General features: G+C 39.1%; 1 protein-coding gene across 2 annotated transcripts; it reads right to left on the bottom strand.

Moving 5' to 3' along the window:
• Positions 1-982: 982 nt before the first annotated feature.
• SACS (sacsin molecular chaperone) lies at positions 983-27,630 on the bottom strand. 2 transcript variants are annotated; one of them, XM_086621436.1, is made up of 6 exons: positions 27,581-27,630; positions 26,154-26,300; positions 19,412-20,894; positions 16,747-16,838; positions 14,047-14,073; positions 983-12,652 (listed from the first exon to the last, which is right to left on the bottom strand). In XM_086621436.1, exons 1-6 carry the CDS (start codon positions 27,594-27,596, stop codon positions 1,092-1,094), a joined length of 13,326 nt encoding a protein of 4,441 aa, XP_086477562.1. In that variant the 5' UTR covers positions 27,597-27,630; the 3' UTR covers positions 983-1,091. The 2 variants fall into 2 exon arrangements, with proteins under 2 accessions (XP_086477562.1, XP_086477553.1); XM_086621427.1 differs by lacking the exon at positions 14,047-14,073.
• Positions 27,631-27,973: the final 343 nt, after the last annotated feature.

The following is a 27,973-nucleotide window of genomic DNA, read 5'->3' as shown; positions in this document are numbered from 1 at the left end:
GAACTAAAAATCAAGACTTCTCTATAGCTGTAGTGAACGAAATAAAAAGAGCATTACATTGCAGCACCTTTAAACATGTAACAAAAAAAACAGTGCTCAGTATACCAAAAATGGGTTACTGAATTGTACTATTATCAATGTTTGCTTGTGGAAAAATATATATATATGTACACACACAAAGGCACACACACAGGGGAAAAAAAAAATGCATTTAGACATATGAAAACTGTGTTTGAAAAAAAAACCATAAAACACCATATAATAATGTTCACCAATTTTGTATCATCCACATGCATTTTTCATTAAACAAAGATGACAGGCTCTAGGAAAAAAAAAGTAAATTAAATACTTAATTATTTTATAATAAAGGAAATACAATCAATGCATGACATGAAGTTGCACGTTAAATCAAGTATCATCATTCAGCATTAAAAGAATTATCCCAGTTCAGGGGCACTAAACTATCCTTTACATGTTCACAATGTGATGCTGCAGCAAATTTATAATCAGATCCAGCTGATAAGAGTATTACTATGAGTGACACGGATGTCCACAGAACACAAAAGAATACAGAAATGCTTTGGAGCAATACCTCCAAAGTTATTTTATTTCCATCCTACCTCCCATTTCATAGTATGTCCAGTCTTAAGATTAGTACATTGAAAACTGACATTACTGGTTTGGAAACGTTATATTAAAGGAAATAAAATCTAATAAGAAGTTATAATTACAGGCTTCATCTAACAGAAAGCTAAGCTTTGGTTATATAAAGTGCAGTTCACTAATATGCCAATTAATCACAATATTGTACATAACAGCTAATTTTTGCAGCTCAGTTTCCTTGCAAAGTTTAAAAAATATTCATGTTTTACAGTTTGCTTATACAGCAGGCTCAGTTAAAAAAAAAAAGTTTAAATAATTTTTAATTCTAAGTACTTCAGTACCATCCACCTTTGTGCACGACACTTCTAAACTGCTTTGCAATGTGTAACCTCTTAGATGTTTGGTGATCTGCACAACCGCCATTTGTATCCGGTCACGGGAAATGCCTACGCTCCTGACAAAACAGTTCCCTAACCTCTTCCAATTTCTTACAGCTTTTGTTGAATAAAGTTTTCAAGTTTTATTATGATACAAGCAGTACATTCCATCACTCGCATAGCAACTTCTGAAGTAAACCTATCATTGGGAATCTGTGGAAAAGGAAGTAAGTCAGGATACCGAGTTTTTAAGCTATCTACTCCGTAAGCTTCCAATGTCTGTACATCATTTGTGAGCCCTTCAAGCTGCTGACTGTATTCCTCTATTTTTTGTGCAAGAGCTGCTGGTTTTACGTCTTTGTCTGATTTGCCCTTCACAGCGTAGTCAGCTGCAATCAAGGCTAGTTTAGTAGACAGGTAGCACTTAAAGCAAACCCACTCGTTGGCGTTTTTGTGAAGGTCGTTTCTTGCAGCTGAGAAGTTAGCTCGGGCCTGCCGAAGCCACCGACGCGCCTCTACGGGATTGCCAACAGACCTGAAGGTAGGTGGGACGAAAAAGCGCTGCGAGTACGATGGCCCCGTGGAAGTCGGACACTTTTCTTTAGACTGCTGCCTTTCAGATTTGTGGCTTGTTGCTTCTTGATTCCATGAAGTATAAAATCTCTGAAATGAAAATTTATCCGACTGAAATCGAGAAGCAGAGGATGAAAATGTTCTTCTTGAGGCTCTGTCCATATTTTGATCCATAAAGGCCTGTTTTTCTAGCCTGTTAATCTCATTCTGCAAATGTTTGAAAACTTCATTAGCTATATCGAGATTCTCTGCATTTTTATCTGGATGCCATTTCAGATACAGCCTCCTAATAATCTTTTTTCTTTCAGATTCTGGAAGCTTCCAAGCCTGTTCGATCACAGATGTCACTTCTCTTAATATTTCTGGCAATGAGTTTGACTTTATCTTTTTTGGAGAATGATGTTTTGAGGACATTGTTTTGTGACTCTCTCTACCAGTGAAGAGAGGTGGAATTGTCCTAGGTCCATGTGCGGGAAATTCCGTGGGACTGGTCGGGGTAGAAGGTGCGCTATCCCTGCTTTGAGAACTTTCCTCCGGTCTTGAAAATTTGTATAAGTCAAGAGAGCTCACTATTTTATATTCGCTATATCCGATATCAATCTGGTAAATCTTCCCCAGAAAACTGGGACTCTCATCATCTTCTCTTTCTACTTCTTGTACAATGATCGCATAGGTATACGTTGGTTGATATGATCCATATATATCACCACCTTCGGCATCAACAAGGTAACCAACATATTCACCAGGATAAAACACATTCATTGGATCCATAAGAAGTGTATAGTGAATTTCAGCTGGTATAGGAGTGCCAGGTGTTGGTAGTTCAAGTTTTGATGGCTCAGAAGAGTCATACTTCACTCCTAAACTGTCAAGCTTCTCACTGATCCGGTAAATATCATTACAGCCCAGCATGGCAATTAAATATGAGGTATCAGAAATTAGGTTGTCAGTCGCAGATTTTAAGGTCATTGCTAACGCTAACAGGAAATTTATGTCTTTGCTGTCAGAGTGCTGTATGTAAAGCAGTATTACTGCATTTCCGTATCTCTTCAGGAAAGCAAAGGTCTCACTTTTGCTGTGGGGAATAGGAGCAAAACCTTTAACTCTTAATGTTGTCTGCAACTTCTCAAAACAGGAAACTTTCAAACCTTCTCGCAAAGCTTTGCAAAGTCTTATTGCTTTTTCTTCATTAGCTAAAAAAGCATTGTCGTTTTCATGCTTCATAATCCTAATGAGTCCTGTGATGAATTGTTCTGAAGACAACAGCAACTGTAACCTTCCCTGCAAAGAACATAATGCTCCGAACTGACAAATTTTGGGAGACTCTTCATCCAACTGTTCTTCAAGAATACTGCTAAGTAAGCGAGGCCTCAATTTCTGAGGGAATAACATTATCAATTTAGTGTGAAAACCGTGGTCTTTGCCTAAGTAACACTGGCCAAGATCAACAAGCATTTGCACGCCAATGTTACCTTGGATTCTGCTTTTGTAGTGGGGTGCATCATCAAAAACTAAGATACTAGACTTCACCAACCTACCATCTTGACTGGGAAGGTAAAGGGCAAAATCCCTCATATTCTCAAGGTCATTCCTAACCTTGACAGAATCATTCTGAAGACTTTTGAACAGGCCAGAAACTACTCTTTTAACTGTACGCATTTCATTAGGATCCAATTGCTTTCCTTCTGAGTTCTTGAATATGCGACCTAGAACTTCAACATACTGCTTTGTCGAAATAATATCTTCAGTACCCAAATGTTTAAACAACTGATGGAAAGTACCGAGTTCCAAAGGAAGCTTGTAAAGATATGGTTTAAAATCGGATTCATACTCAAGGTTTATTACCACCTCTTCAGGCTTAAGGAGTTTCCAACCTTCTTCCACCATTACAAAAGAAACTCCTCGAAGCTGAAAGCGGAACTCTCTTTTCTCTGTACTAAGAAATTCATAAATGCTTCTTAAGACCTTGGCCCTAGTTTTCACCATGTCCTCATCCAGAGTTGTTATATTGCATATGTTCCTGCAGTTATTGATAACTTTGTCCAGGGGAGGGTCCAAATTAACATTCAGCATAGTTAAAACTTGCTCAAGTTGTTCTTGAGCACCAAGACTACTTCCCTCTTGCTCTTTGATACTTAAAGGTGTTGCTTTTTCAGGAAGAATGGGACACGAAGTCCACAGCAACTGCAGCACATCAGTCTGTTTGAATTTAGGATTCACCTGTGCCCCATTGAATCGTATAAGAGGAAGTGTCCCATTAACTTCTTGATACTGAGGATGAAATCTAACAAATTCTGCTGGAGCTCGTTCAGGGCACAGAAAAGGAATTAATGACAATTCTTTCAGAAAATTTCCTGACAAAAGGTCAGTTCTTTCTTGAAATATGTGATGAAGGAGGACATCAACAGTATTCTGTAGTGTTTCTTTTGACCAGTTTTCTGTATTTGCTCGCATGCTGATCTCCTTAGCAAACTGTAATAACTGTTGCTGTGAAATGATGAATTTCAATCCGATATGTCGTAGAAAAGTTACCCACGATGGAAGGAATGCAGCTTGATTTTTTGGTTTTGTAAGCTGCTCTAGTTTCTTAAAAAAATCTTGAGGTATAAAGAATTTTTCAGGAAGCATAACTTCAAAGACTTTTACAGTCCTGTCATAAAAATATTTTGCAGGTTTTAATCTGTTGCTTGCATCATGAATGATCAAAATGCTTTCAAGCTTTTCAAACAGCTGTTCTTTCATTTCTGAAGTTTCTTCAATGCTAGTTAGCCTATTCTTTAAGTAGATCAAGTGTTCTAATTTTGCGTCGTAAGACAGACTTTCGATTTTTGGCAAAAGATGCTTCAAGTACACTTCAAGATCATCCACATAGACACAGCCAAGCACAGTATACAAATCTTTCAAATGAACCTTCTCTTCAAGAAAAGCTGATGAAGTCGACTGAGCCCACCTGTCTACTTCTACTGATGGGATGCTCTTCGTCAGGACATAACAAGTCCCATATTTTGAAATGCTGATGTATCGGCCACTGATCGATTTATAACATGGAAGAGACTTTAAAATTTTAATGTCATCCTGAGACGTCAAATGACATAAATTGCAATTGAAGTACATTAAGAGAGCCTCAAAGTCACTTTCTGCTAACTTTTCAGTCCTAAAAGTTGATGTCTGTACCATGTGTTGTATGGCTTTCAGAATGCTTGAAGGATTATCTATATTTGCTGTACATCCTGACAACAAAGGCACTAAAGCGCTGTCTTTGGAGCAAATTTTGTTCAATGCCAGCTGAATACAGCCTGTTTTCATTAAAGCGTGAAAGACTTTATCGCTTTGAGCATTCGGAAAAACAGCTATGTGCATAATGCTGAGGGGCAGCAAAACGTCACACTCTGGCACAACAAGATGATTAGCTGAGACAGTAAACCTTACACCTGGGAGCAAAGTCCAGTCCTTCAAAGTTTCAACAACATCATCAAACTTTGCTTGTGTATCCTCTTGCTCTTCCTTAATATTTATAGACTCACTAATAAAATGCCAAGCATTTTTAAGCCAAGATTCACTTGCGAAGTTTTCCTTCCATTTCATACAATTTCTAGTTTTGTATTCTCTAGGCAACACAGATGATAACAATTCAGCAAAACTTCTGATATCAAAGACTTTCGCTACTTCGCTGCCAAGTAAAATATTGCTGTATCTCAAATACAATGTGTTCATAAAGAGATCCTTGCGAGATGGAATCAGTTCATGGTATGTTGTTAAGAACTTGGGTCGCTTTGAATCAAAAATTTGCAAAACATTGTCAAGAGTAATAAGGAGTGGCAAGCCCTCAATTTGAATTTCGTTTTCTTCTGCGTCTTTAAAACAGTAGTCAACCAGAAGTTTGAGACTATGGAAGAGCTTCAAATTTGTCTGCTGAAGACGACAGGGTAACTTTCCAATGTGGCAATTAGAGTCTGGAAAAGAAAATGTCATCAAAAATAATCGGACATCAGCAGGTGTCACATAGGTGACAGGAATATCTGCATCTACCAAACAGTGGTAAAGATTTGCAGTTTCATCACAGTTATATACCAGATTAAATCCAATTTCTAAGAGTAAATGCTTGAGTCGGTAAACATTTTCAGCCACTGTCTTCCGCGTTGTGATGTTGTATTCCGTATTTTTGAGATGCTGCAATTCATCTTGCAGTAAATTGTCAAAGAATGGCCTGCCTTTGTTCACCGTAGACATGTTAACCCATGTGATGATAACGGCAGAATGCAAATCGGAACCATCAATATTTGGAGCTCGCATAACAGGTAAAAGACGCTTCAAATCTTCGTAAATGCAACTGTAAACTGCTTTCACTAAACAATACCAATCCGGCTGAATATCAAGTCTATTAACTGGAAAAAAGGACAGAAATTTTTTTAAAGTGTCTTTCACAACATGAACAGGTGCGTTTTGCAGCACTGACACCGTAGGATCAGTGCCTGGAAAATACCGTTTCTTCAACTGAATCAGCAATTCAACATACGCCGGTGCTATCAGCGCTGTCATGAGGCTACTATTCCAGTCACTTCTTACTCCAACACCATTATCATCACGCCATAGATTTCTTCTTGCAGAATCCAAAGCAAAGTGTCCATTCACATGAAAAGGTAATCCAGTTTCTAATGATAACGGTAAGAAACAGAATGCTCTGTGGGGTTTTTTGTAATTATGAGTAATGCAAGCTGCTACCCCGCCACGTGGAAAAAGAGTGATGTCCTCATTCTTGTGTGCTGAAACCACACTTTTGGATACCTTTTCCATGGCAGAAAAGCCTGACCTGTTACAAATTAACCAAGTTGTAAGATTCCCTTCAGAGTCTTCAGTATCCATGGTGTAAGTAATCTGTTGCACAGGTATTTCACTCAGCTGCTTTTTTTTGGTTACACTGTCAATTACAGATGCATGGAATTGCTTTCGTTTCAGTCTGTCCCCATCAGTGATTTTGCCTTGTACAGAATACAACACATTCAGTGCTCCTGTTGTTTTTTCTATCTCACAAATAGAAATTTTTTCCATATGGTTCAGAAACATTAAGAGTTCTGCTCCATCTGTACGCAGCTTATCTAAAAGATTTTGGACCATTCTATCTGAGCACGGAACTGAGGAAATTTCTGACACTTTTGCCATTTCTCCATTTCGAAGAGGAAACCTAAACATTGTGCAATTATCCAGTTTAAAGTGATCTCCTAAGTAGAGGTCCAGTACATCCGAGAACTGTGTTCTGAAATCTGCATCTAAATCTCTAAACATGCGGCCAGGACTTGTTGATGTTGAACCTGGTGCGTATCTAGCGTGCGGATCAAAAATACATAGTATATCATTGCCAGATAGGAAAGACGGGCAATCAGTAATGTGATAAACAGAATTGAAACCTATGCCATATTGTCCAGTTTTACAGGGATTTCCTACTTTTGTACCTTTTCCAAGGTTCTGGATTCCTCGAATATCATCTTCTGTAAAAGGCTGATTGTTGTAAACACACAGTGCTGGTCCTTGAAGTGGCGCCCATTTCTCATCAAATATTCTGTCAGCTGGATGCTGTCTAGGATCAAACACAAAACAGATCTCTGTAGCTTTTGCATCATCTGCATTCTGAAGGAGCTCTTTCAGCATTTCTTTTTCTGAAGGGTAGGCATTAAGAATGCTTTTAATTCTACTTGTCAATTTTTCTTTCTGGCCAAATTCCGTTCCAAGGGTAGTAAAACAGATATTGGATGCATATCTTTCTAAAGCTTTATGGCGCTTTGGTATTGCTCCAAGCTTTACTGCAACTTCTCTTGGAATATCACCATGACAATACTTAACAGTGGTGTCTTTAACTTTAATCCATGGGCAGTCATTGTAACACAAAGATTTTGCAGGCAGAAGTGCAAGACGAGTATCAGGTAACAAAATCTCACCATACTTTTTCTCACAGAATTCCTGCTTCTTCTCTCTAATGAGGCCCCATATTCCTTCACTAATTATTCTCCTGCAAAGCTGAAAATGGTCTTCTGTTAGTTGTTTGGTCCCTCTTTCCTGATTTATTAATTCCAGAACTACAGCAAAATCTTCAACTGTAAAAGCCTGTCTTACACCCACACTTTCAAACAGCTCACGGAAGCTATTTTTATATTTATTAGGCAACTGATAGAGATAGGGTGCTGCTTCAAAATTCAAATGAAAAGACACTTTTGTTGGATCTGCATACACATTCTCAACCAGAATAAAACTACTGTTTGTCAGTTGTTCAACGATCATAGCTTTTGTTGATTCATTCTGTGACATTGCTTCATGTAGATACTTGTAACAAGCATTAGTGATATTTTCTTGATATAATGTGATGCCATCAAATGACTTTGCAACTTCTTCTAACTGATTTATGACCAAATTAACAGCTGGTTTCTTCAGTAAACCCAAAAATTCTTTGACAGCTAATGACAAAGCACCACAACCTTTAAAGGAGTGGGAATTTTCATTAAGAATTGGTTGTATTAGGCAAACTATATCTTGATGATCAGCAGTGAAAAGATCAGTTGCTGAAAACATTGCTTCAGGCTGAAAATCACTGCCTTTCCAGTGCAGTGAGAAGCCTGCTGGTTTGCTAAGGAAAGGAAGGAAAGGGATGGTTTGACATTTTGCAGCAAATTCTTTAGCTCGAGTGTCCCTAGATTTTAGTTTTTCATCAATAAGACTCAATATAATACTACTTCTGAGACAAGCTGCGGCATGATCAGTCTTGTTAACTTCAGCTACTGACTCTGCGCGTTCTATCAGATCTTCCCATAAAATATCGTCTTTAGCCATTCCCAACTGAACAAGTTTCACCAAAACAACGGGGTTAAGATAATCCTGAGTGGTGCCATAAGGAAATCTTCCATCTTCAGCATCATATAGCTTTGCAACTCTTCCTTCAGGATGGATCAGTCTTGACGGTGTAACTAATGGATGTCCGTCCAATGAACAGGGAATACATGGAGTAACACGAAGAATTCCTGAGAACTCCTCCACTTTTTCATTGAGAACATAACGCATCAAAGGATCACGCAGCTCTGCGTCAATCTCCTGAACATTAGGGAAAAACACCTCAGAAAAGAACTGTTTCTCAGAGAAAGTGTTTTCCAGTAATATGTATTTGCATCCTGCTTCTTCAAATCCTGTCTTTACCCAGGACGGGAGATCTACAGCACACAGATTTTTGGAACCAGCTTTTTTAAGGTACTTCAGAAAGATCTTAAAGGCTGACGGTCCAACATCTGGTCGTTTCAGTATAGAGTCATCTAAAAACCTTACGTTCTTCATGGAAACCCAAGAGAAACCATCAGAAAACACTTTGATACCTTCTTTGCTTTTCATATGGGCTATGTCTTCGTAAAAACCTTGACAAATAACAGAAAAATCATCGTGAACTGAATCAGGATCTGGCCACACTGCACAGTAACTGTAGTCAACTAGCTCACCATTGATCGCCATGTCACGTAGAACACAAAGTGCTTCTATGTAGGCTTTTACAATAACATGCCTCATGAATACTGTATTCCATCTTCCTTTTGTGTCTGTTTTCCAGATCTCTTTCCGATTTGAAGTAACTGCAAAGCAGCCATTTATATGAAGAGGTAACCCTGTTTTTATTCGTAGAGGTAAATAGCAGAATACTTCACCTATGTTGTTGCAGTTAGGTTTCACAATCCACTTTTGATCCTGGGTTTCAGACAGCAACACTCCTACTCCACCACACGGAACAAGACCTAGTCTTCGTCCACTTTCGTGTAATGAAAACTTCAAAGCATCTCCAGTGTCCATGCAAGAACATATAAGCCACGTTGTTGAATCCACCGTTTTCTGTGGCAATTCATCAGCCGATCTTTTTGTCTGTCCCGATTTAGCCGTTTCAAAGAAAGAAGCTGGATCATCTTCCGTACCTCTGAAAAGTGGAGACTGCAAATCAGCGATCCGCCTAAACACGTGGTGAAACTCTTCTACTACTATCTGTAGGATACACGAGGACTTTGGTGTTTCAGTGGGAAGCTTTTTATTACTGCTGCTGCAGATCTTCATGAGTTTAGCTGCTTCTTTTAAAACACTTACATTTGGTGCAGTCAAGGCTTTGGAAGAACACAGATTTTTTTTGATAGTGACAACATCTTGTGCCACCCCAGGATCATCTGCCTCAATTTTCAAGTATTTCAAAACCATTGAATTTACACTCTGAGCAAATATTATCAGTCTATGACCACAAATGCTAAATTCATCCACAAGAGAGTAAATGTCTGCTGTATTGTAACATGCACTGCTGACTTCACTCACTTTAGCTTCCTGCTGAGTTCTGAAGGACAGCCTGAAAAGCGTTCCTTTGTAGCTGTAAGGAGATTCTACAGTCAGTGGCAGCTGGCAACCAAAGACTCCTATAAACGGCTTAAACTGATTGGGAAATTTTCGCAGCCTTTTCTGTTGTTTACTCCAGTTGATTTTGATCCCAGGGTTAGACTTATCTCTAATATGCTTACTGATATGGTTAACATTTGGATCAAACATAATCATGAACTCCCGGCTCAAAATAATCGGAACATCAGTGATATGATAGACAGAATTGAATCCCAGTCCAAATTTTCCTACTTTGTCAACTTCACTCCTTTTTAAAGACTCTCCTAATCGAGTTATATTTAGGAAATCAGAGTCAGAAAATTCAGAATTATTGAATGACCACAAAGCTGGACCGTGGCACGCTGCCATTCCTGGATCCAGAAGATTCTCTCTTATATCCATATTTCTTCTCATGTCAATCAGGAAATTACATTCCGTTGCATTAGCATCATCAGCATTTTGAAGCAGCTCTTTAAAGATATCTGAAATGGAAGGGTACTCTTCCAAAATGTTTTTAATTCTTACAGTCAGAGGCTCTCTTTGTCCAGATTGCTCAAATCCCATATTTTCTGGATTAATCAGTCTTGTGCTAAGGCATGGGACATTTAGCCACTCAGCAGTTTTCATTGGTATGTCTTCATGCACCAAAATTATTGGCTCAACAGAATCTTCAAGCAAATCATTTAAGTCATCAACTTTGATATCACAATAGCAGCACTCATGAATGGGCCTCATTGCCAGTTTATAGGGAAGTTTGCCACTGTACAGTGGCATGGGTGTATGCAGACTTGCAGGAATTTGATTGCTGTACAACCACCTTATGATGCTCAACATAATGTGAAGATTCTGTTTACTCTCTTGTTCCGACAGAGACTGCTCACTTTTTAGATATATTTTCTGAATGACCATAGAAACGTGGTCTGGTGTTAACTGCTCAATTGAACCACAACATTTAAACAACTGGTGAAACTTCGCCATAGTTTTTGGCACATAATGTAGGTACGGTTGGAGATCAAGATCAGGTACTGACTTTATTACTGCTTGTGTGAGGGAACAAAATGTTTTACCTGTCCAAACCCAGGGAAATTTCAGGGCTTTAAAAGCTTCTTTGCCTTCTTCTAGATGATCATGCATAAATCCATAAATCTCAAGCAAGATATGCTGAAATTGATAATAGTCCTCATCACTGAAGGTTTTAGAACTGTGCCAGTCAACCACCACCTTGAAATGTTTTAAGACTGCTTTTATGCTGGGCTTGGTGGAGATACCAAGTGCTTTTTCTATATCCAACAGCACATTTTCCACAAGAGGAACTGAGGAACCAACTAAAATTGCATGAGAAATATCACACATTTCTGGTGGTGAACACAGATTACAATGATCTCCTTTCCAAACTAAGGATCCTGGATAATTTGGAGGTCTTTCCTTACATGCAGGAATCCATTTTATTTTTTTCAGCACAGCTTTTGTTTCAGGTGAGTCAAGCAGCGTATGGTTTTTGTTCAAAATCATCAAAAGAGTTCGAGCTTTTCTTAAGAGTCGATCATGACTGGTGTTAGAGTTAGCATGCAAACTTTCGATTTTATTTGCCACTCTCGTAATATCACTTTCCTCAAGACTGGCCTCATTTTTTAAGCCTATTTGTCTCAAAGAATGAAGAATATCTGAAGATGTGAAAATAACAGGGGGAAAGCAAATTTCCTCCTCACCGTAAAACAAATTTTGCAGAAATTCCACCTCAGGATCAAAGAGTTCACTTGCTGACATTATCTTTTCCTGTGAAATCTTAATAAACTTTAGCGATGTCAGCCAATCTATAACATCTGTATTCTCATTTTTCAGAAAGGTCAGATTTTCAAGAACCCATTGCATTATCTGTGTTGTTTCATCGTATGAATAAAAATCACTTCTTATATCCTGTAAAATAAACTTCAAGCAATCTGTGCTCTTTAGCTGTTCTATTTTCAGGAGATTAGCTAAGCGAATAGTAGCTTCATCACTGCTGTCAATTATTGGAATAGAAAATCTGAGACCAGGGGGAATTTTGGCAGTGTGGTGTAATACCTTACTACCTTTTAGCCCAGTAAAAACAGGGACACTATCACCAGATGATTTTTCAATTTTTTTAAATATCAGCAATTCCTGAATAATAATTCTCTCTTTTTCACTTGCGTCAGTTAAACTAGCTAAGAATGTCCTAAGAGCATCTTTATGTGTTGATGGAAATGATGCAACCTGACTGCATAGTTTCTGTAAGGACATTTTTTCCATTATTTGTAAAACAGCACTTGGTAGTGGTGGATGCACGTATTTTTTTATAAGTGGATGTTGGATAGACATATCCAGCTTCTTAAGTACAACTCCACCAACTTTCTGAATAATATCAGCCAAATATTCCGGGAGCTGAGTCTCAGATTCATCTTCCAGAATGATAGGTGATGGATTCCTAAATCTAACCAGTTCCACTGACGTTTGGTTTTCCTCCAGCAGTGTCTTGGGGATAAGCGGCATGTCATCAAACACACTCAAGTCATCAGAAAAATGTATATATAGGTTCTTCCAGACCATCTTAAGCCATGAAACTGAGGGGTGATTTTTGTCTTCCAAACCTGGATACCACTGTACCACCATGTCTCTGCCAGGCCACGTGCTATTCATAACTTCTTTAATCAGCCGGGCAAATCTTTCTGGGTTCAGAAGCTGCAGTTGAGTGCATGGCCTTCCTGAAATTATAGCAAAAGGGCAAAGCCATGAAAATCACAGAGCAGAGTTACACAATAAAGTGCTTTTGATTGTTGGGGGGTAAAGAAAAAGGAGGGAAAAACAAAAAAACTAACTTGTGCCCTGCTTTTTCTTTTTGTAGAAAAAACTGTTTGTTAAATAGAACTGCACATACCAGCTCCCCTTGCTTTTAGAAGTTAATTAAAAGCAAATACATTCCTTATTAGTATAAAAATTAAAAATTGAAAATTATCAGTATGTTATCACATTTGTTAGTTTGACACAAGAGTTCTCAGGCATACGTAGCAACTACGGATTTAATCAAAGTAGATGCTTCGAACGTATTTTTTTGTTTGGTTGATTCTTTATACTACTTATTTGCCTAGTGGTAAATAAGAATTAATCCATTATTTGTTTGTCTATAATTGCAAAGATTCAAATAGATTTGAAAGATTACTTATTAGCTATAGCAAAGAGCAGGTCAGGTACAGATTATTATACACTAAAACTGACAAGCAACAAAACTCAGTTTTGCAAGGACTGCGGAAACTAAGTTCAGATGTATATTTTATTCTTATTTTGAAAGACTTCACTAAAAGAAATATATGTTAACATTCATGTCTTAACTATCCTTAGACAGCTTATACTGAAAAACTGCAGAATGTCTGAGGGTAAGAAAATAGTACAGAATATAAAAATATCACTATCTCCCAACGACATCAAAAACAATGACAGAAATGGAAGCAAGACATCTATTTGAATTTCAGATCTTTCTTCCATCTAGACAACACTGCCATTTCTTTAAGAGCAATAGTGCAATTAAAGATACTATCTGCTGTCCCTGCTCTGCTGAAAATCAGTAGTAACACATCCTTCAGAAAAATAATTTTTTGTTTCACTTCATGCCTACAGAGCTATGCATTCTGTTAGTTCTATTGAACAGAAAACACAAGTAAACACAGCAGCCTTGTGAAAGTGAGAAATACTTGCACCAGTGGGCCAGCAAGGTAAGAATCTGCTTAAAAGCTAAGCTTAAATCCCATTACTTGAGCACAGAACTTTAGAAACACTGTTTTAAGAGTCTATACATGTGATGTTCAAATACTGGAAATCTTTCTGTGGCATGGGAATTTATTAAAAAAATATATTTAAAAAACCACTGAAAATATTGATCGTTTCTGTGTAACATAAATACGAGGTTTCTTTATCGATATGCATTTTCCCCTCAACTGTATTTAGAACTCTTCATAATTGTCTTTTCTAGCTATCTTTTGGCAGCTCTATTTGTCAAGTTTTGTTTACAAGAAGGCTGGGGTAATGAGAATAGCTAATCACCAAATTAACACAAATATCAAGCTTCAATCCAAACCAGTACATCTTCAGTTAACAGCCATACCTGAAAATCCCCAGAGAAGCTGTTGGGCTAGAATATAACCAAATCCATTTTTAGAAAACATCTCACGAGTTACACATTAACACACTAAATATAGAAACAGTTATGAACTAGAAAAATACAGTACACATTTTAGGAAAGAAAAAATAAGATCTGGTTGTCTTTGTACAACACAACTAAAAAAACAATTGCATCCCATTTTCCCAAAGAAATAATACAAGAAAGCTTCCGTTTCTGCAACTGTATCAGGAATCTCTCTGATGTAATTTCTACAGTTAAAGTAAAATTCTTGACAGGTAAGGTTTCAAAACCTGCCCAAAATCCCTCTAATACTTACTATTTATAATAACATAAAACTTCAATGGTACTGCAGTTGTACAATTATGCAAAATCTTAGAATGAAGAATAATTGAAGAGGAGGCAGAATGAAAAGTTGGCCACTGCAATCTTGCAAATGATTATCTAGAAGTCCTTAGGCATTTCTAGAAGATTTAGAAGAGTTACACTTCTCACGTTCATTTACAAAAATATGTTCTTCTAGTCAACGAAAGGCATACTACCAACCAAGAACAAGTCTCTAGAAAAACTTCTAGAAAAAAGAAACTGCCAGAGGAAGAAGAGAGACAGAAGCAAGACCTTAAGTATTTGTGACCAAATATCTTCCCAGGAACTAAACAGACTAGACAGACTTTGTTGCAACTCAGACACCGAGCATGGAAATGAAGGAATGTCCTAGAAGAACTCAGCAAAGGATTGCTCTATGAATATGTAAGGGGTTACTTTTTTATTTTAGTCATGTAATAATGTTTAAAATGTATTCAAGCATACAATCTGTCAAACTGGTATTTTGTTTTGGTTGTTTTGCTCTGTTTTTTAATTTAAGCATGATTGTGGACTGCTTTGTGACATTCACTTAAAGGAAATTGTCTAGAACAATACATCTTAAAAGTCAATTTAAGACATCATCACAAAGAACTGGCATTTTTTAAAGCTAACATTCCTATCTTCCATACAGTTTTTCATCCATCTAATTTCACTGTGGCTGTCTTGATCCCTACATATTTCTGTTCTTTTAAAGTCTCAGCAATTACTACTAGAGTAAACAATAGTTCTTTATGGTTCTATCCCAGATTAAGAATATTCACTGTTTAGATACACAATCTAAAGTAACCACTACTTTCAACAGTTTATAGTCTGTATTAAAACAAAACAAAATAAATTACAGACAGTACTGGGGAAAATTAACAGTAAAAAAAATAACATATTTTACTGAAACAATAGACACAACACCCATCATATAATATGACCATAAGGCTTTGACAATTCTGCTTTTTAGCACTAAGTTTGTCTTTATAGTAGTTTCAGACTTGTTGTTCTTCATATTCAATGAAAGTCCCAGCACTGATTTCACATCTTCTATACAATTTATATTATTTTAAATATTTACACTGTGTACTCTGTGCAATAAGTCACTCCCAATTCTTTCAATCTTTTCATAGATGCTTTGCCATACTTTAAAAATTTACCATCTTAATCTCAGAATTATCTTATTTTTCTATTATTTTTGATAATGATGTAATGATCAAACCACGGAGAGAGGAGTACGTTTCCAATGGAACAGGAAGAATAATAAACAGAAAACATATAAAGGACTGAAGGGGAAAAAGGTCAGAATACAGACTGAAGAAATAGAGATTGTGACTGAATGACTGAAGACCGTGATAAAAACTATCAAGAAACGCAAATCACCACAATGATTTATAGTATTCTATGTCTGGTTCTAATGTCTTCAGTCTAAAATAGAACTCTGACAAATTGCGCAATTTAAAAAAAGGGAGAGACAAGGATCTTTTTCTGAAAAGTACATTTTCTAGACACTGGAGGATGAAATAGCTCACCATATACTCATACTATTTAACAATAAGCTGAAGAGTGACGTGTTTACATAAAAAGACTTCTGAGACTGACTTCAAATTTACCAATCAAATGCATAATGAATGCAAGGGTAGAAAGGTAAATATAGACAAACTCTAGGAGAAAAAGAGGCAAAAAATTTACTTGTGAAGGTGGTTAAACATAGAAGCCTCTTATCTACAGATGCAGCAAATTTCTTCACCAATTCTTCTGATCAAGACTGGAAGTATTTCAGTAGGTCCACATTGACACAACCATAAGATATGAATTAAGACTCAGAGAACACAATGAAATTATATGGTCTACAGCATGCTTGAGGCTAGATGCTTAAGCTAGTTTCATCTGTTTTTTTTTTAAAAATGCACTGATGTGATCACTTGTGATTGTGAGATAAGAGATGATCCACAAGACCAAAACCATGACATAGCTATTGCATATGCAGACACTAAAACCACAAAATAGAATTCAGACCGTCTTAAGTGGAAGAATACTATTTGCACAAAATTACTGAACCTTGAATGCATGCTTTCCTAAGTGAGTATCTATTCTTTTATTGTAAATTTTCATCCTTCTTCTCTTGCCTTTATCTTTTTGTTCATTTATAATTTTCATTTGCTTCATTTCCAATTCAAACAACAGTCTACTGTATCTTAAATATTTTTTTAGATGACCAACTTATTTACATGAACTCAATTTCAAAAAAACATTGCTTTAAACTCGGGTTTAGAACTAGTCTGTTCGACAATTAGCAATCTGTTTCACTATATGAGAATACAAAAGACACATTACCTCGGCTTTTGGCAGCTTCTTTCAAAGCATCTAGAACCTCTGGCTTCAGGTCATCAGAAAGTAACCTTCCTTCCAGGCCAGGAAAGAGTGATCTAAGCACAGACAAAAAAAAACCAAAACACACTTTAGCAAAGCATCTACTTTATTTATGTTGCTGCACAGAAATTACCAGCACAGTAATCATCAGGGTAAGACAGTCACATGCAAAGTAATCACTGACATATGCAGAATTAGGCTTTCAAGCAGGACTTTTCTTGTAAATGAGTAAATCATCCGTTTAGAAGCAGAGATAGTAAGAAACTAATTTTTCCAACTACTCTTCTTTTCAAAGCAGGTCTAAGCAAGTTTTCTTTCGATAGAAAAACTGCGATTAGAAAACTATTTTCATCTATTTGTATTCTAATTAAAAAGAAAAGGTTAAATAGCACCTACTATTCTATGTCTCTTAAAGATAGTATTTGAAAGCATACAAAAACACAACATGTAATTGCAGGACTTCACAGATCTGTGGATTCCAAAAGATCTGCAGGCAATTGTTAAGATTGTGATAGCCAAGAATCAGTCTCATCCTGCCCTTTCCTCCCCTTCCTTTATGTTAGCACTTAAAACTAAATTGCTTTTAGGTCTTTGGTTTTCCTGAAATAAAAAATTACTATCCAGTTTAACTCTGACGGCAGACATGTCAGTTATACATAAACCAACACAGAATCTTTCTTGTTCTTCCACAGGTGTTAACAGAAACAAATCCATAAGAGTTTATTTCAGCTTTTTAAGCAGGCTCCAAATTTGAATACGCAAAGAGCCAAACTCTTCAGTTGAACGTGTTTCAAGACATCTAGTATAAGTGACTTATCATATTTATAACATTAGAATAATTACTCCAGGCAAGAACAGAGGCAAATAAAGCATTACTATTTTAAATTTCTGTATTATCATAGCTAAGAAGTAGATTTATGCCTGGTATAACATGCTTTTGTACCTGTTTTACAAGACTAACCAAACTAAGTCCATTAGCAACAGAACACAAACTGAGAAAGATATAGCGGTATCATTAAATTCCAAAAAAATGTATCTCATGACTAGTCTGAAGCAGGGCTGGAATTTGTTACATCTCATCATGGGACTGTTTTCTGTATTAGTATACTAGCTTAACTTCTAAAAGGAGAAACAAAGTGAAAGAATAGCACAAGATAAATTGTCTCACAACAGGGGCCAGAGAAATTTTATTATTATATTTTTTTGAAGACAACACTAGAATCCCAGGCTCTGAGTACTGTTAATCTCCTGATGAATAACCTGAATTTTCCAGAACAAGAAAGATTATGGTTTTAGAATATAATATAAAAAGAAACACAGTGGACTTGAAAAAAGCAAACTCCTCTCAAGCAACATGGGAAGACCAGTTACCTGCATCCAACTGCTTTTCCTGAAGATATGTGACACCCTCCACTACACCAGGTTGCCCAAAGCCTCGTCCAACATATTCAAACCACAAATAAGGACACCCTGGAAGTGTGGAAGGCCAGGTTGGACAAGGCTTTGGGCAACCTGGTGCAGTGGAGGGTGCCCCTGCCCATGGCAGGGGGGTTGGAACTAGATGATCTTTTTTGTCCCTTCCAACCCAAACCATTCTATGATTCTATGACCTTACTTAGAGCACTTTTTACCTCAATAATATCTATATTGGCACACTCCAACCCACCTCTACTTCCCTTATAAGCAGTCCATAGGGCAGTAAAAGCAGCAAAGCACATGCCAAGTGACACATTCTCTCAAGTTGAGAATCTGAAAATTAGTGAAACTCTGAGGGAAAGGGTGTTTGTGAATATACATACGGATAACACTTCATGAGGAGGAACAACTACAGGTAAGACATCTGGTGTGTCTGAGTGACTTCTAGCAGTATCTCTTAAGAGATTACTTGGACAAGGGTCCAGATTTAACATGCATAATCCAGTACAGACATAAAAAGCAGTTGTCATGCCTGCTCCCCAGTGACCCCAAGGTCACTTATTATTCCAGCTAGCCTGCTCTTTCCTATCTCCTCCCCAGTGTCAAGTGCAAGCTTTTTTGGCAGATGAAAGGTCAACCTAATTGGAACATGGACACCGCTGGGAAATTACCAAGGAAAAAGAAATAATTGGAGAGGAGCTGGAAAGAACAAAGAGCAGATGCAGAAGACAAGCCCACTTCCTTCCACTGTAGTATCTGCTTCCTTCCTAAAACCAGTGTTTAGTACTAAGACTTTTGCTGAAAATAAGAGCGTTATGTTAAAAAGTCTGAAGTAATCTCAAGCTTTAAGTCTAATAAAAGCTCTTATCATTACCTAATTTAACGTACTTCCTAGTATGCATGTTTCTAACCTCCTCCTATTTATAATTCTCAGCAGCAAGTTAATTTGAAATATATCCTAAAGCATTCCCCTAAGGCCTAGATCACATGATTCTTTGTAAAATCATAATGCCAAGTAGCTGCCAAACTTTTCAAATGAGACATATGCACACAAACATGTACATATTATATACAGAAAAATGAGTTCTATCTATGCATTATTTCATTACACTACAGGCAGCTGCACATCATCTTGTTTGCTGATAAGCAAATGACAGTCTGAAGCTGTTTTAGCATTTAAACTAAAAGAAAGTACTTAATATTTTAAGTATACCTGGGATATTCTTCTGAGGTTATGTAAACTACATCCTGTTCTGACACAGATGAAGAAAAAGAAATAAAATTTCCGTTCTGTAATGGCAAAAGCTCCAATCCAATCAGTTCGCTGTAGACTCCATCAGAAAGCACAAATTCTAAAAGATGAAGCTTTTCTTCAGTAGGTCCACCATGTCCAGATTTTCTTAGTACTTGCCGTACTACAGCAGGAGTCACTTTCTTCACAGCTTTAGCAGCAGAAATAGTAAGATGCACTGCACTAGCAATATTTGCTGGTACCTTGGCAATCTGCTTCCCTGAATTCCGGAGGTAGTTGAGAACAGACTGTGTGTACTCCAAACTCTCATCCATTTCAGAAAAGTGCACCTGTTCCACCTTTATCCACTGATTACTCATTGAGTAAATAACTGTATGCTGGAGCAGCTCTTTAAAGAGAGGTACTACAATTGGTTTCCAAGGTACTCTGATTTTGTTCTCATCAGGCCACAACCTATAAATTCTTTCAGCTGACAACGGAAAATCTGAATTCTTCTCAGTCTCCATTCGTTTGATAGCTTCCAAAATAAGGGTGGTATATGCCTTTGGCACTATATTCACCACAAGAAGATCATTCCACAAAGCTGCTGGATCTCTCCATTGATCCAGCTCTCGCCATTTGATACTCCTCCTATTGTCTGTGAGACCAAAGAAACCACTAACATGAACTGGGAGTCCAGTTTTGCTTTCTTCACCCGGAGGCAAAGGCAGAAAACAAAACGCTCTTCCTGAAAAATCTGCTACAGCTCCTTTTTCTTCCCCATTAGATGATAAAGACATGGCTATTCCAATAGTAGGAACAAATTTCAAGTCATCAGCTAAACAATCCAGTTCAGTACACATTCCTCGACCGCCTACACAATTACATACTAACCAAGATGTTTTCTGTGCGTCCTTAACGCTCTCATCTTCTACAACTATATTGACATGGTATGTCACACATGTTATACTATTGCTTGGAACTCCCTTACAATACTGATTTATTGCAGTTCCTAAGATTTTGATAGAATTGGGTCTTTCATGTTTCAAGGCCTTGTTCTCACTAGCGGTTACTCTAAAAATCAGCCTCTCAGTTCCATCAGCTTCCCTAACATGCAATGAAACATCCTGAACACTCTTCAAAAAGAGCAATACTGTGTCTGCATCGGCTCTGAAGGATTCAAACAGCTCCAAAACCTTCTGTTTGTCATAGACATTGCTGCTCAGCTGGGAAGGCTGCAGACGAAGCGGGAAACGAAAAAAGGTACCAGGAAAGTTTCCATTCTTAAAGGTTTCCTTAGTGCTGCCAAATACACCAATGAATGGTGCAAACTGGTCTGTAAGTTCATTGATTTCCTTGCTATCTTCTTTTAGATTCCAACACTGGCCCGATTCATGAGGTCCAAAAAGGGTTTGATGGGGATCAAGCATTCCAATCTGATCACCACTGAAAATACTAGGCACATCTGTATACACAAAAAACAAGTATTAACAATCCTGAAACAACACACTTTTCAAATACAGTCTTAAGGAACAAATTTTAAAAGGGCAAGAAAAACAAATGCTATAAAACTGCAATGAACCTAGTACAATTCTGAAAACTTATAATTCAGTGCCTACTGACAGTCAGTCAATAACAGCAAGTCAGTCAGCCGCTGAAGGGAACTGCTCCGGAGCTGGCCCGACCCACTACGGAGCTGCGGGTCTTGGCGCCCAGTGGCTTTTCCTGAAGCAGGGAAACACCAGTGGAGTGAAGGGACACCCCAGGAACCGGCAGCTCTTGCAGGAGGCACTGACATTGCCAGAGCAATGGCAGCCACCCCCACACCTACAAAGAGCAGCCCAGGGAGTGTGAACGACCAGGAGCTGCCAACAGAGCGGGCAAACAGGGCATGGCACATCAGCCAGGGCGTGGCATGGCAGTGTGCGCAGCACTTCATGCAGAAGGGCTCACAGGAAGGGCACAGTCACCCTGCCCAGCTCAAGATGTGAGTGTAGTTGGGGGCCACCGCTTTATCAGAAGAAGCTTAGCTATGGTATCCAACTGGCAGAAGGCTAAGTCCTCTGCACCCGGCAGAAGGGATGTGGCAACGCAGACAGAGCTCCCACGAAAACACACAGCTGTCCAGGTCTCAGGCTACAGGGAGTGCCAGAGCCTTTCAGTGGTACGGGACAGCAGTGGTGAGAACAGCTGTGAGGTGTGAGCAGGTGGACCATCTGCTCAGCGTGGTGGCAGAGCTGCGAGAGGAAGAAGGAAGGTTAAGGAACATCAGAGAGTCTGAGAAAGAGACTGGTGGTGTCATGCTCTGCCCTCCTGAGACAGAAACAGGAACAGCCACCATAAAAAAAAAAAAAAAAAAAAAATCAAGGTCAAGGGGATCCTGTATCCTCCTCCCATGAGGCTGAAGGCAGTAGCTTAAAGGAAAGGCGTGAATGGAGGTAAGTCTGTGCTCAGGGTGGCAGGCGAACCCCCTCCTTGCCCATGTCGCCTTCCCAGGTGCCTCTGCACAACAGGTATGAGGCTCTGAATGCAGAAGGCCCGTCGATGGATGATGTGGATGACGGTCCATCTACGCCAGAGGTGTTGTCAAGAGTCAGAAAGGCCTACCCCCCATAGCATGACCACCTCCGCGAGGAAAACCAGATGGGTTATAGTCATACCTGAGTCCCTTCTGAGGGGAACAGAGGGTCCGATATGCTGGAGAGATCCTCCGCTTAGGTAAGTCTGCTGCCTCCCTGGGGCCGGGTTAAGGACATGGCTAGGAAACTTCCTAGCCTGGTATGGCCCTCAGACTATTACCCATTACTGCTCTTCCATGTGGGTGGTGATGAAGCCACACGTAGTCCAAGGGCAAGCAAAAGAGACTTCTGAAGAGCAGCAGAGAGGAATTCCAGACACTCCAGCCAGTAAGTCAGATTCACTGGGGGCTTAACTTAAATGCCTCTATGCAAACACACGTAGCATGGGGAATAAACAAGAGGAGTTAGGTGTGTGCGTGCCTGCAAAGTTATGATCTTATTGGCATCAGTGAGATGTGGTGGGATGAATCCTATGACTGGAGTGTCAGAATGGAAGGATACAGGCTCTTTAGGAAGGATAGGCAGGGGAGACGAGGAGGGGCTGTCGTCCTCTATGTCAAAGACCAGCTGGAATGTGTGGAGGTCCACCTGGGGATGGATGAGGAGCTGACTGGGAGCTTTTGGGTCAGGATTAAAGGGAGGGCAGAGACAGATAACATTGCAGTGGGGTCTGCTACAGGCCACATGACCAGGAAGACCAAGCAGATAAGGCCCTCTACAGACAGGAGCAGCCTCACGTTCACGAGCCCTGGTCCTCATGGGGGACTTGAACCACCCTGATAACTGTTGGAGAGACAACACAGCAGGGCATAGACAACTGAGGAGGTTCCTGGAATGTGTTGATGATAACTTCCTTCTCCAAGTGACAGACGAGCCAATGAGTGGAGGTGCTATGCTGCATCTTGTTCTCACCAACAAGGAGGGGCTGGTGGGAATGTGAAGCTCAAGGGCAGCCTTGGCTGTAGTGACCACGAAATGGAGTTCAAGATCCTCAGGCTGGTGAGGAGGGAGGACAGCAAGCTCACTACCCTGGATTTCAGGAGAGCAGACTTCGGCCTCTTCAGGGATCTGCTTGTAGAGTACGATGGGATGAAGCCCTGGAGGGAAGAGGAGCCCAAGAAAGCTGGGTAATATACAAGAATCGCCTCTTCCAAACTCAGAAGCAGTGCATCTCAACAAAGAGGAAGCCAGGCAGGAACACCAGGAGGCCTGCATGGATGAACAAGGAGCTCCTGGACAAACTCGGACACAAAAAGAAGGCCTAGAGAGAGTGGAAGCAAGGACAGGTAGCCTGGGAAGAATACAGAGCGATTGTATGAGACACCAGAGATAAGGTTAGGAAAGCTAAAGCCCCAATACAATTACATCTGGCCAAGGACATCAAGGACAACAAGAAACGCTTCTACAGGTATGTCAGTGATAAAAGGAGCACTAGAGAAAATGTGGGTCGTCTCCAGAAGGAAACAGGAGACCTGGTTATCAGGATATGGAGAAGGCTGAGGTACTCAATGACTTTTTTGCCTCAGTCTTCACTGGCAAGAGCTCCACAAGTCACAGAAGGCAAAGGCAGGGACTGGGAGAATGAAGAACCACCCACTGTAGGAGAAGATCAGGTTCAAATTAATCTAAGGAACCTGATGGTGCACAAGTCCATGGGACCTGATGAGATGCATCTGCAGGTCCTGAGGGAACTGGCAGATGAAATTGCAAAGCCACTATCCATCGTATCCGAGAAGTCGTGGCAGTCCGGTGAAGTTCCCACTGACTGGAAAAGGGGAAACATAGCCCCCATCTTTAAAAAGGGAAAAAAAGTAGAGCCAGGGAGCTACAGGCCAGTCAGTCTCACCTCTGTGCCCGGCAAGATCCATGGAGCAGATCCTCCTGGTGACTATGCTAAGGCACATGGAGAAAAAGGAGGTGATTGGTGACAGCCAACATGGCTTCACTAAGGGCAAATCCTGCCTGACTAATTTGGTGGCCTTCTGTGATGAGGTTACAGCATTGATGGATAGGGGAAGAGCAACTGGCATCATCTACCTGGACTTATCCAAAGCATTTGATACTGTCCCACACAACATCCTTGTCTCTAAATTGAAGAGATCTGGATGTGATGGATGGACCACTCAGTGGATAAGGAATTGACTGGATAGCCACACTCAGAGTTGCAATCAATGGCTCGATGTCCAAGCGGAGGCCAGTGACAAGTGGTGTTCCTCAAGGGTCAGTACTGGGGCCAGTGCTATTTAACATCTTTGTTGGAGACATGGACAATGTGATCGAGTGCACCCTCAGCAAGTTTGCTGACGACACCAAGTTGTGTGGTGTGGTTGACACATTGGAGGGAAGGGATGCCATCCAGAGGGACCTTGACAGGCTTGAGAGGTGGGCCTGTGAGAACCTCATGAAGTTCAGCAAGGCCAAGCGCAAGGTCCTGTACATGAGTCCAGCCAATCCCAAACATGGATACAGGCTGGGTGGAATATGGATCGAGAGCAGTCCTGAGGAGAAGGACTTGGGGGTGTTAGTCGATGAGAAGCTCAACATGAAGTGGCAATGTGCTCTGGCAGCCCAGAAAGCCAATCGTATCCTGTGCTGCATCCAAAGAAGTGTGCCTAGCAGGTCGAGGGAGGTGATTCTGCCCCTCTACTCTGCTCTCATGAGACCCCACCTGGAATACTGCATTCAGCTCTGGAGTCCCCAACATAAGAAGGATACGGAACTGTTGGAGCGGGTCCAGAGGAGGGTTATAAAGAAGATCAAAGGGCTGGAGCACCTCTCCTATGAAGACAGGCTGAGGGATTGGACGGTGTCCAGCCTGGAAAGAGAAGGCTCCAGGGAGACCTTCTCGCAGTCTTCCAGTACTTAAAGGGGGCCTACAAGAAAGCTGGAGAAGCGTTTTTGCAAGGGTGTGTAGACATAGGACAAGGGGCAATTGCTTTAAACTGAAAGAGGGTAGATTTAGATGGATATAAGGAAGAAATTCTTCACCCTGAGGGTGGTGAGGCACTCAAACAGGTTGTTCTGAGAAATTGTGGATGCCCCCTTCCTGGAAGTGTTCAGGGCCAGGTTGGATAAGGCTTTGAGCAACCCTGTGGCAGAGGCATTGGAACTATATGATCTTTAAGGTCCCTTGCAACCCAAAGCATTCTATGATTCTATGAGTCTATGACAGGAAGAAACAAGCACATTCCTATTCTGCAATTAAATACAGAAATAGTCATTCAACTATTTGAATTTTAGCAAACAGTGAGCAACAAAATGCATAATTTTTTCTAACTCTACACTTATATCTTTCCAGTATTTTCTGGAAAAAAATTAATTTACTAAACAGGTATTCTATTACATTCATACTTTGCAGATCTTGAAGGCTTGCCAACAGTAATTTTGTACATTTAAAAGCATAAATTCCCAGAATTATCCATCTACTGAATGTATTAACTAAGCTTTTATTCATGATCTACTAGATAAAATAGTGTGAAAAAACATCCTGTTTCTTACAAACTCACTTCACAAGTCAAAAACTATTTCAGCAAAAATTTGCCTCTTATCCTGTACTGTCATAATTACTATGTAGACTGTAATCACTATTTACCTTATATGCTGCTTCTGTACAGCAGTAAAACATTTTGCCAGAACAACAGATTTCAAGACTGAATATTAGCAGCCAGTGAAAGAGTTTGTACTCTCTCTCTCAAATGTAAATTTGCATATATCTCTATTATGGAATATCCTTTCTAGCATGAAATAAAATCACTGCTTATTACGTAAAGAACCTGCATAAAAGTTTCAGTCTACTCTAAACTTTTACATTTCTACTTGCATATCTGCCCTATATTATGGGCCTCTATAACATGAACAGCAGTGCATAACTGAAATAACAGTGTAAAGGAATGTTCATTTCAACATAAGGGACTAAGTACATAATGATGTTACTAGAAAAACAAACCTCCTCCAAAAAACCTTCAAAATCCAAAAGATACCTTACAGAGTTTTAGAAAAACCTGAACACTTCTTAAGGAAACTTAGCCATGGATCTAATTTAAAAATGTACTATAGAGAAAATATTAAGTGTTAGATGAATATCTAAAATAATTAAACATTTTAAAACTTCAACATTTTTATTTTAAAATTTCTACTGAGAATACCTGTTATATGATAAACTGAATTAAAGCCAATTCCAAATCTTCCAACTTTCAGGGGATCATCTTTCTTCCTGCTTCTTGCTATTTCCTGTATACCATGCCAGTCCTCAGGGGTGAAAATCGCATCATTGTATGCATAAAATGCTGGTCCTATAATAAATAGGCAAGTATTAAAAGGACAACAGAATAAAACTATTTACTGTTAAAAAATTTCTAGGAAATGAACTTGCAGAACTGAGAAGGTACTTCTTTAAAGTATGCATGTGCAAATTTAATGGCGAAGCTATGACTCGAGCTGACATCAAATTATGCTTGGCGATGAAAGGGACGTATAGAGTAGCAGCAAAAACAGAAGCAAGAAGATGGATTTACCTACGCATATGGCACTTAGATTTATATTCTAATGTGGTATCTAGTTCTGGTTTCCATGTTTTAAAAGAATGATTCTGAAGAACTGAACAGAAAGCACAAAACAACAAAACTTTTGAAGAAAGTGTCCTGCAGCACAAGGCTTAAACTCAATCTGTTCAGTCTATCAAAAAGATGTTTGAAAGATGTAATAATCACAGTCTATTAATACCTCCACTGGAAGGGAATACATGGGAAGATGTAACAATAACCTGTGTCTAGAAAGTAAGACAGACAAATTCAAATTAGAAGGCATAATGACACTGATTAACTACCGAAAAAAGCTAGAACAAGAAGTAGTGGATCATTTATCACTGAAATCTTCAAATCACAACTGAATGCCTTTTGGGATGATTATGCAAACTAATTTGTTTGATAAATACATAACTGACCTCTATCCCAAAAAGTCATATTGGATGATGTAAAAACCTTTGCATGCAGTGAAGTTTGGTATAAGGGTGAGAGAATAAGAGCTGGGGAAGAAAACAGGTCGCGCTGAAATGTAAGGGGCTAGGGTCATCTTTACATTAAGAACTGGAGATAGCTCTCAAAAGTTAGAGGTTAATATGTAAAAAGTCTGATCATGATTGTCTAATACCTCAAGCATTCTTTTATCCTAGGTCTTAATTATTTAATCTTGTTTATTTGCCCTACTAAAAGTCCTTTCTTGTATTTTGGGATACAGGAACCCAGGGAAATAAACAACAGGATACACAGTCACCCTGGGAGAAGGAACTTAGTCTTCATGTTCTGCTTTATTCTTTCTCAAACAACATTAACTGGAAGCAGTTGGAAGGCTGCTACTGACAACCTGCAAGAAGACAGTGTAAGGCCTTCAATACTCAACACTGGCTTTGGAAAAGAATTACCAATATTAGAACGCAGATAAGAGATGCATCTAGTAAGGTGGAAGTTGCAATGGAGTCATTCCTACACGGTCATCTCCATACAGCAAGGAGAAAAACACAGAACCACATGCGTGTTGAAAAATAGTGGCCAAAATTAATAGAAATTATATTTACCCTGATATTGTGCCATGTCCTTTGACCATAGGGTTTCTGTTCCATATTGAGTTTCGTCATATAAAAACCTAACCTCTGTGGCACCAGCATCTTCTGCATTCTGTATCAGTTCCTGAGACACAAAAAAACAAAACCAAAGTATAATGCAGTAACGCTGTATAGATTCTAGCAATGGCTCTCCCATGTAAACAGTAGAAGACAATAAGCAATTGTCTCAAGTGTAATTATTTTCATATTTTTCAAGCAAAATCATTTTATCCAGTTTACCTCAATGAAAACAGACATCATTATAAAAGGAATATTCAGACAAATACTACAAAAGTGATTTGAATTTGGAACTCAAATGCCACGCACAAGTGGTATCTATGAAGCTTAGAAATAAGCTACTAATCT

Source organism: Tauraco erythrolophus, chromosome 1 (genome assembly GCF_009769465.1).
Source record: "Tauraco erythrolophus isolate bTauEry1 chromosome 1, bTauEry1.pri, whole genome shotgun sequence".
Classification (NCBI taxonomy): domain Eukaryota; kingdom Metazoa; phylum Chordata; class Aves; order Musophagiformes; family Musophagidae; genus Tauraco; species Tauraco erythrolophus.
This window is presented reverse-complemented; position numbering and strand designations above follow the sequence as displayed.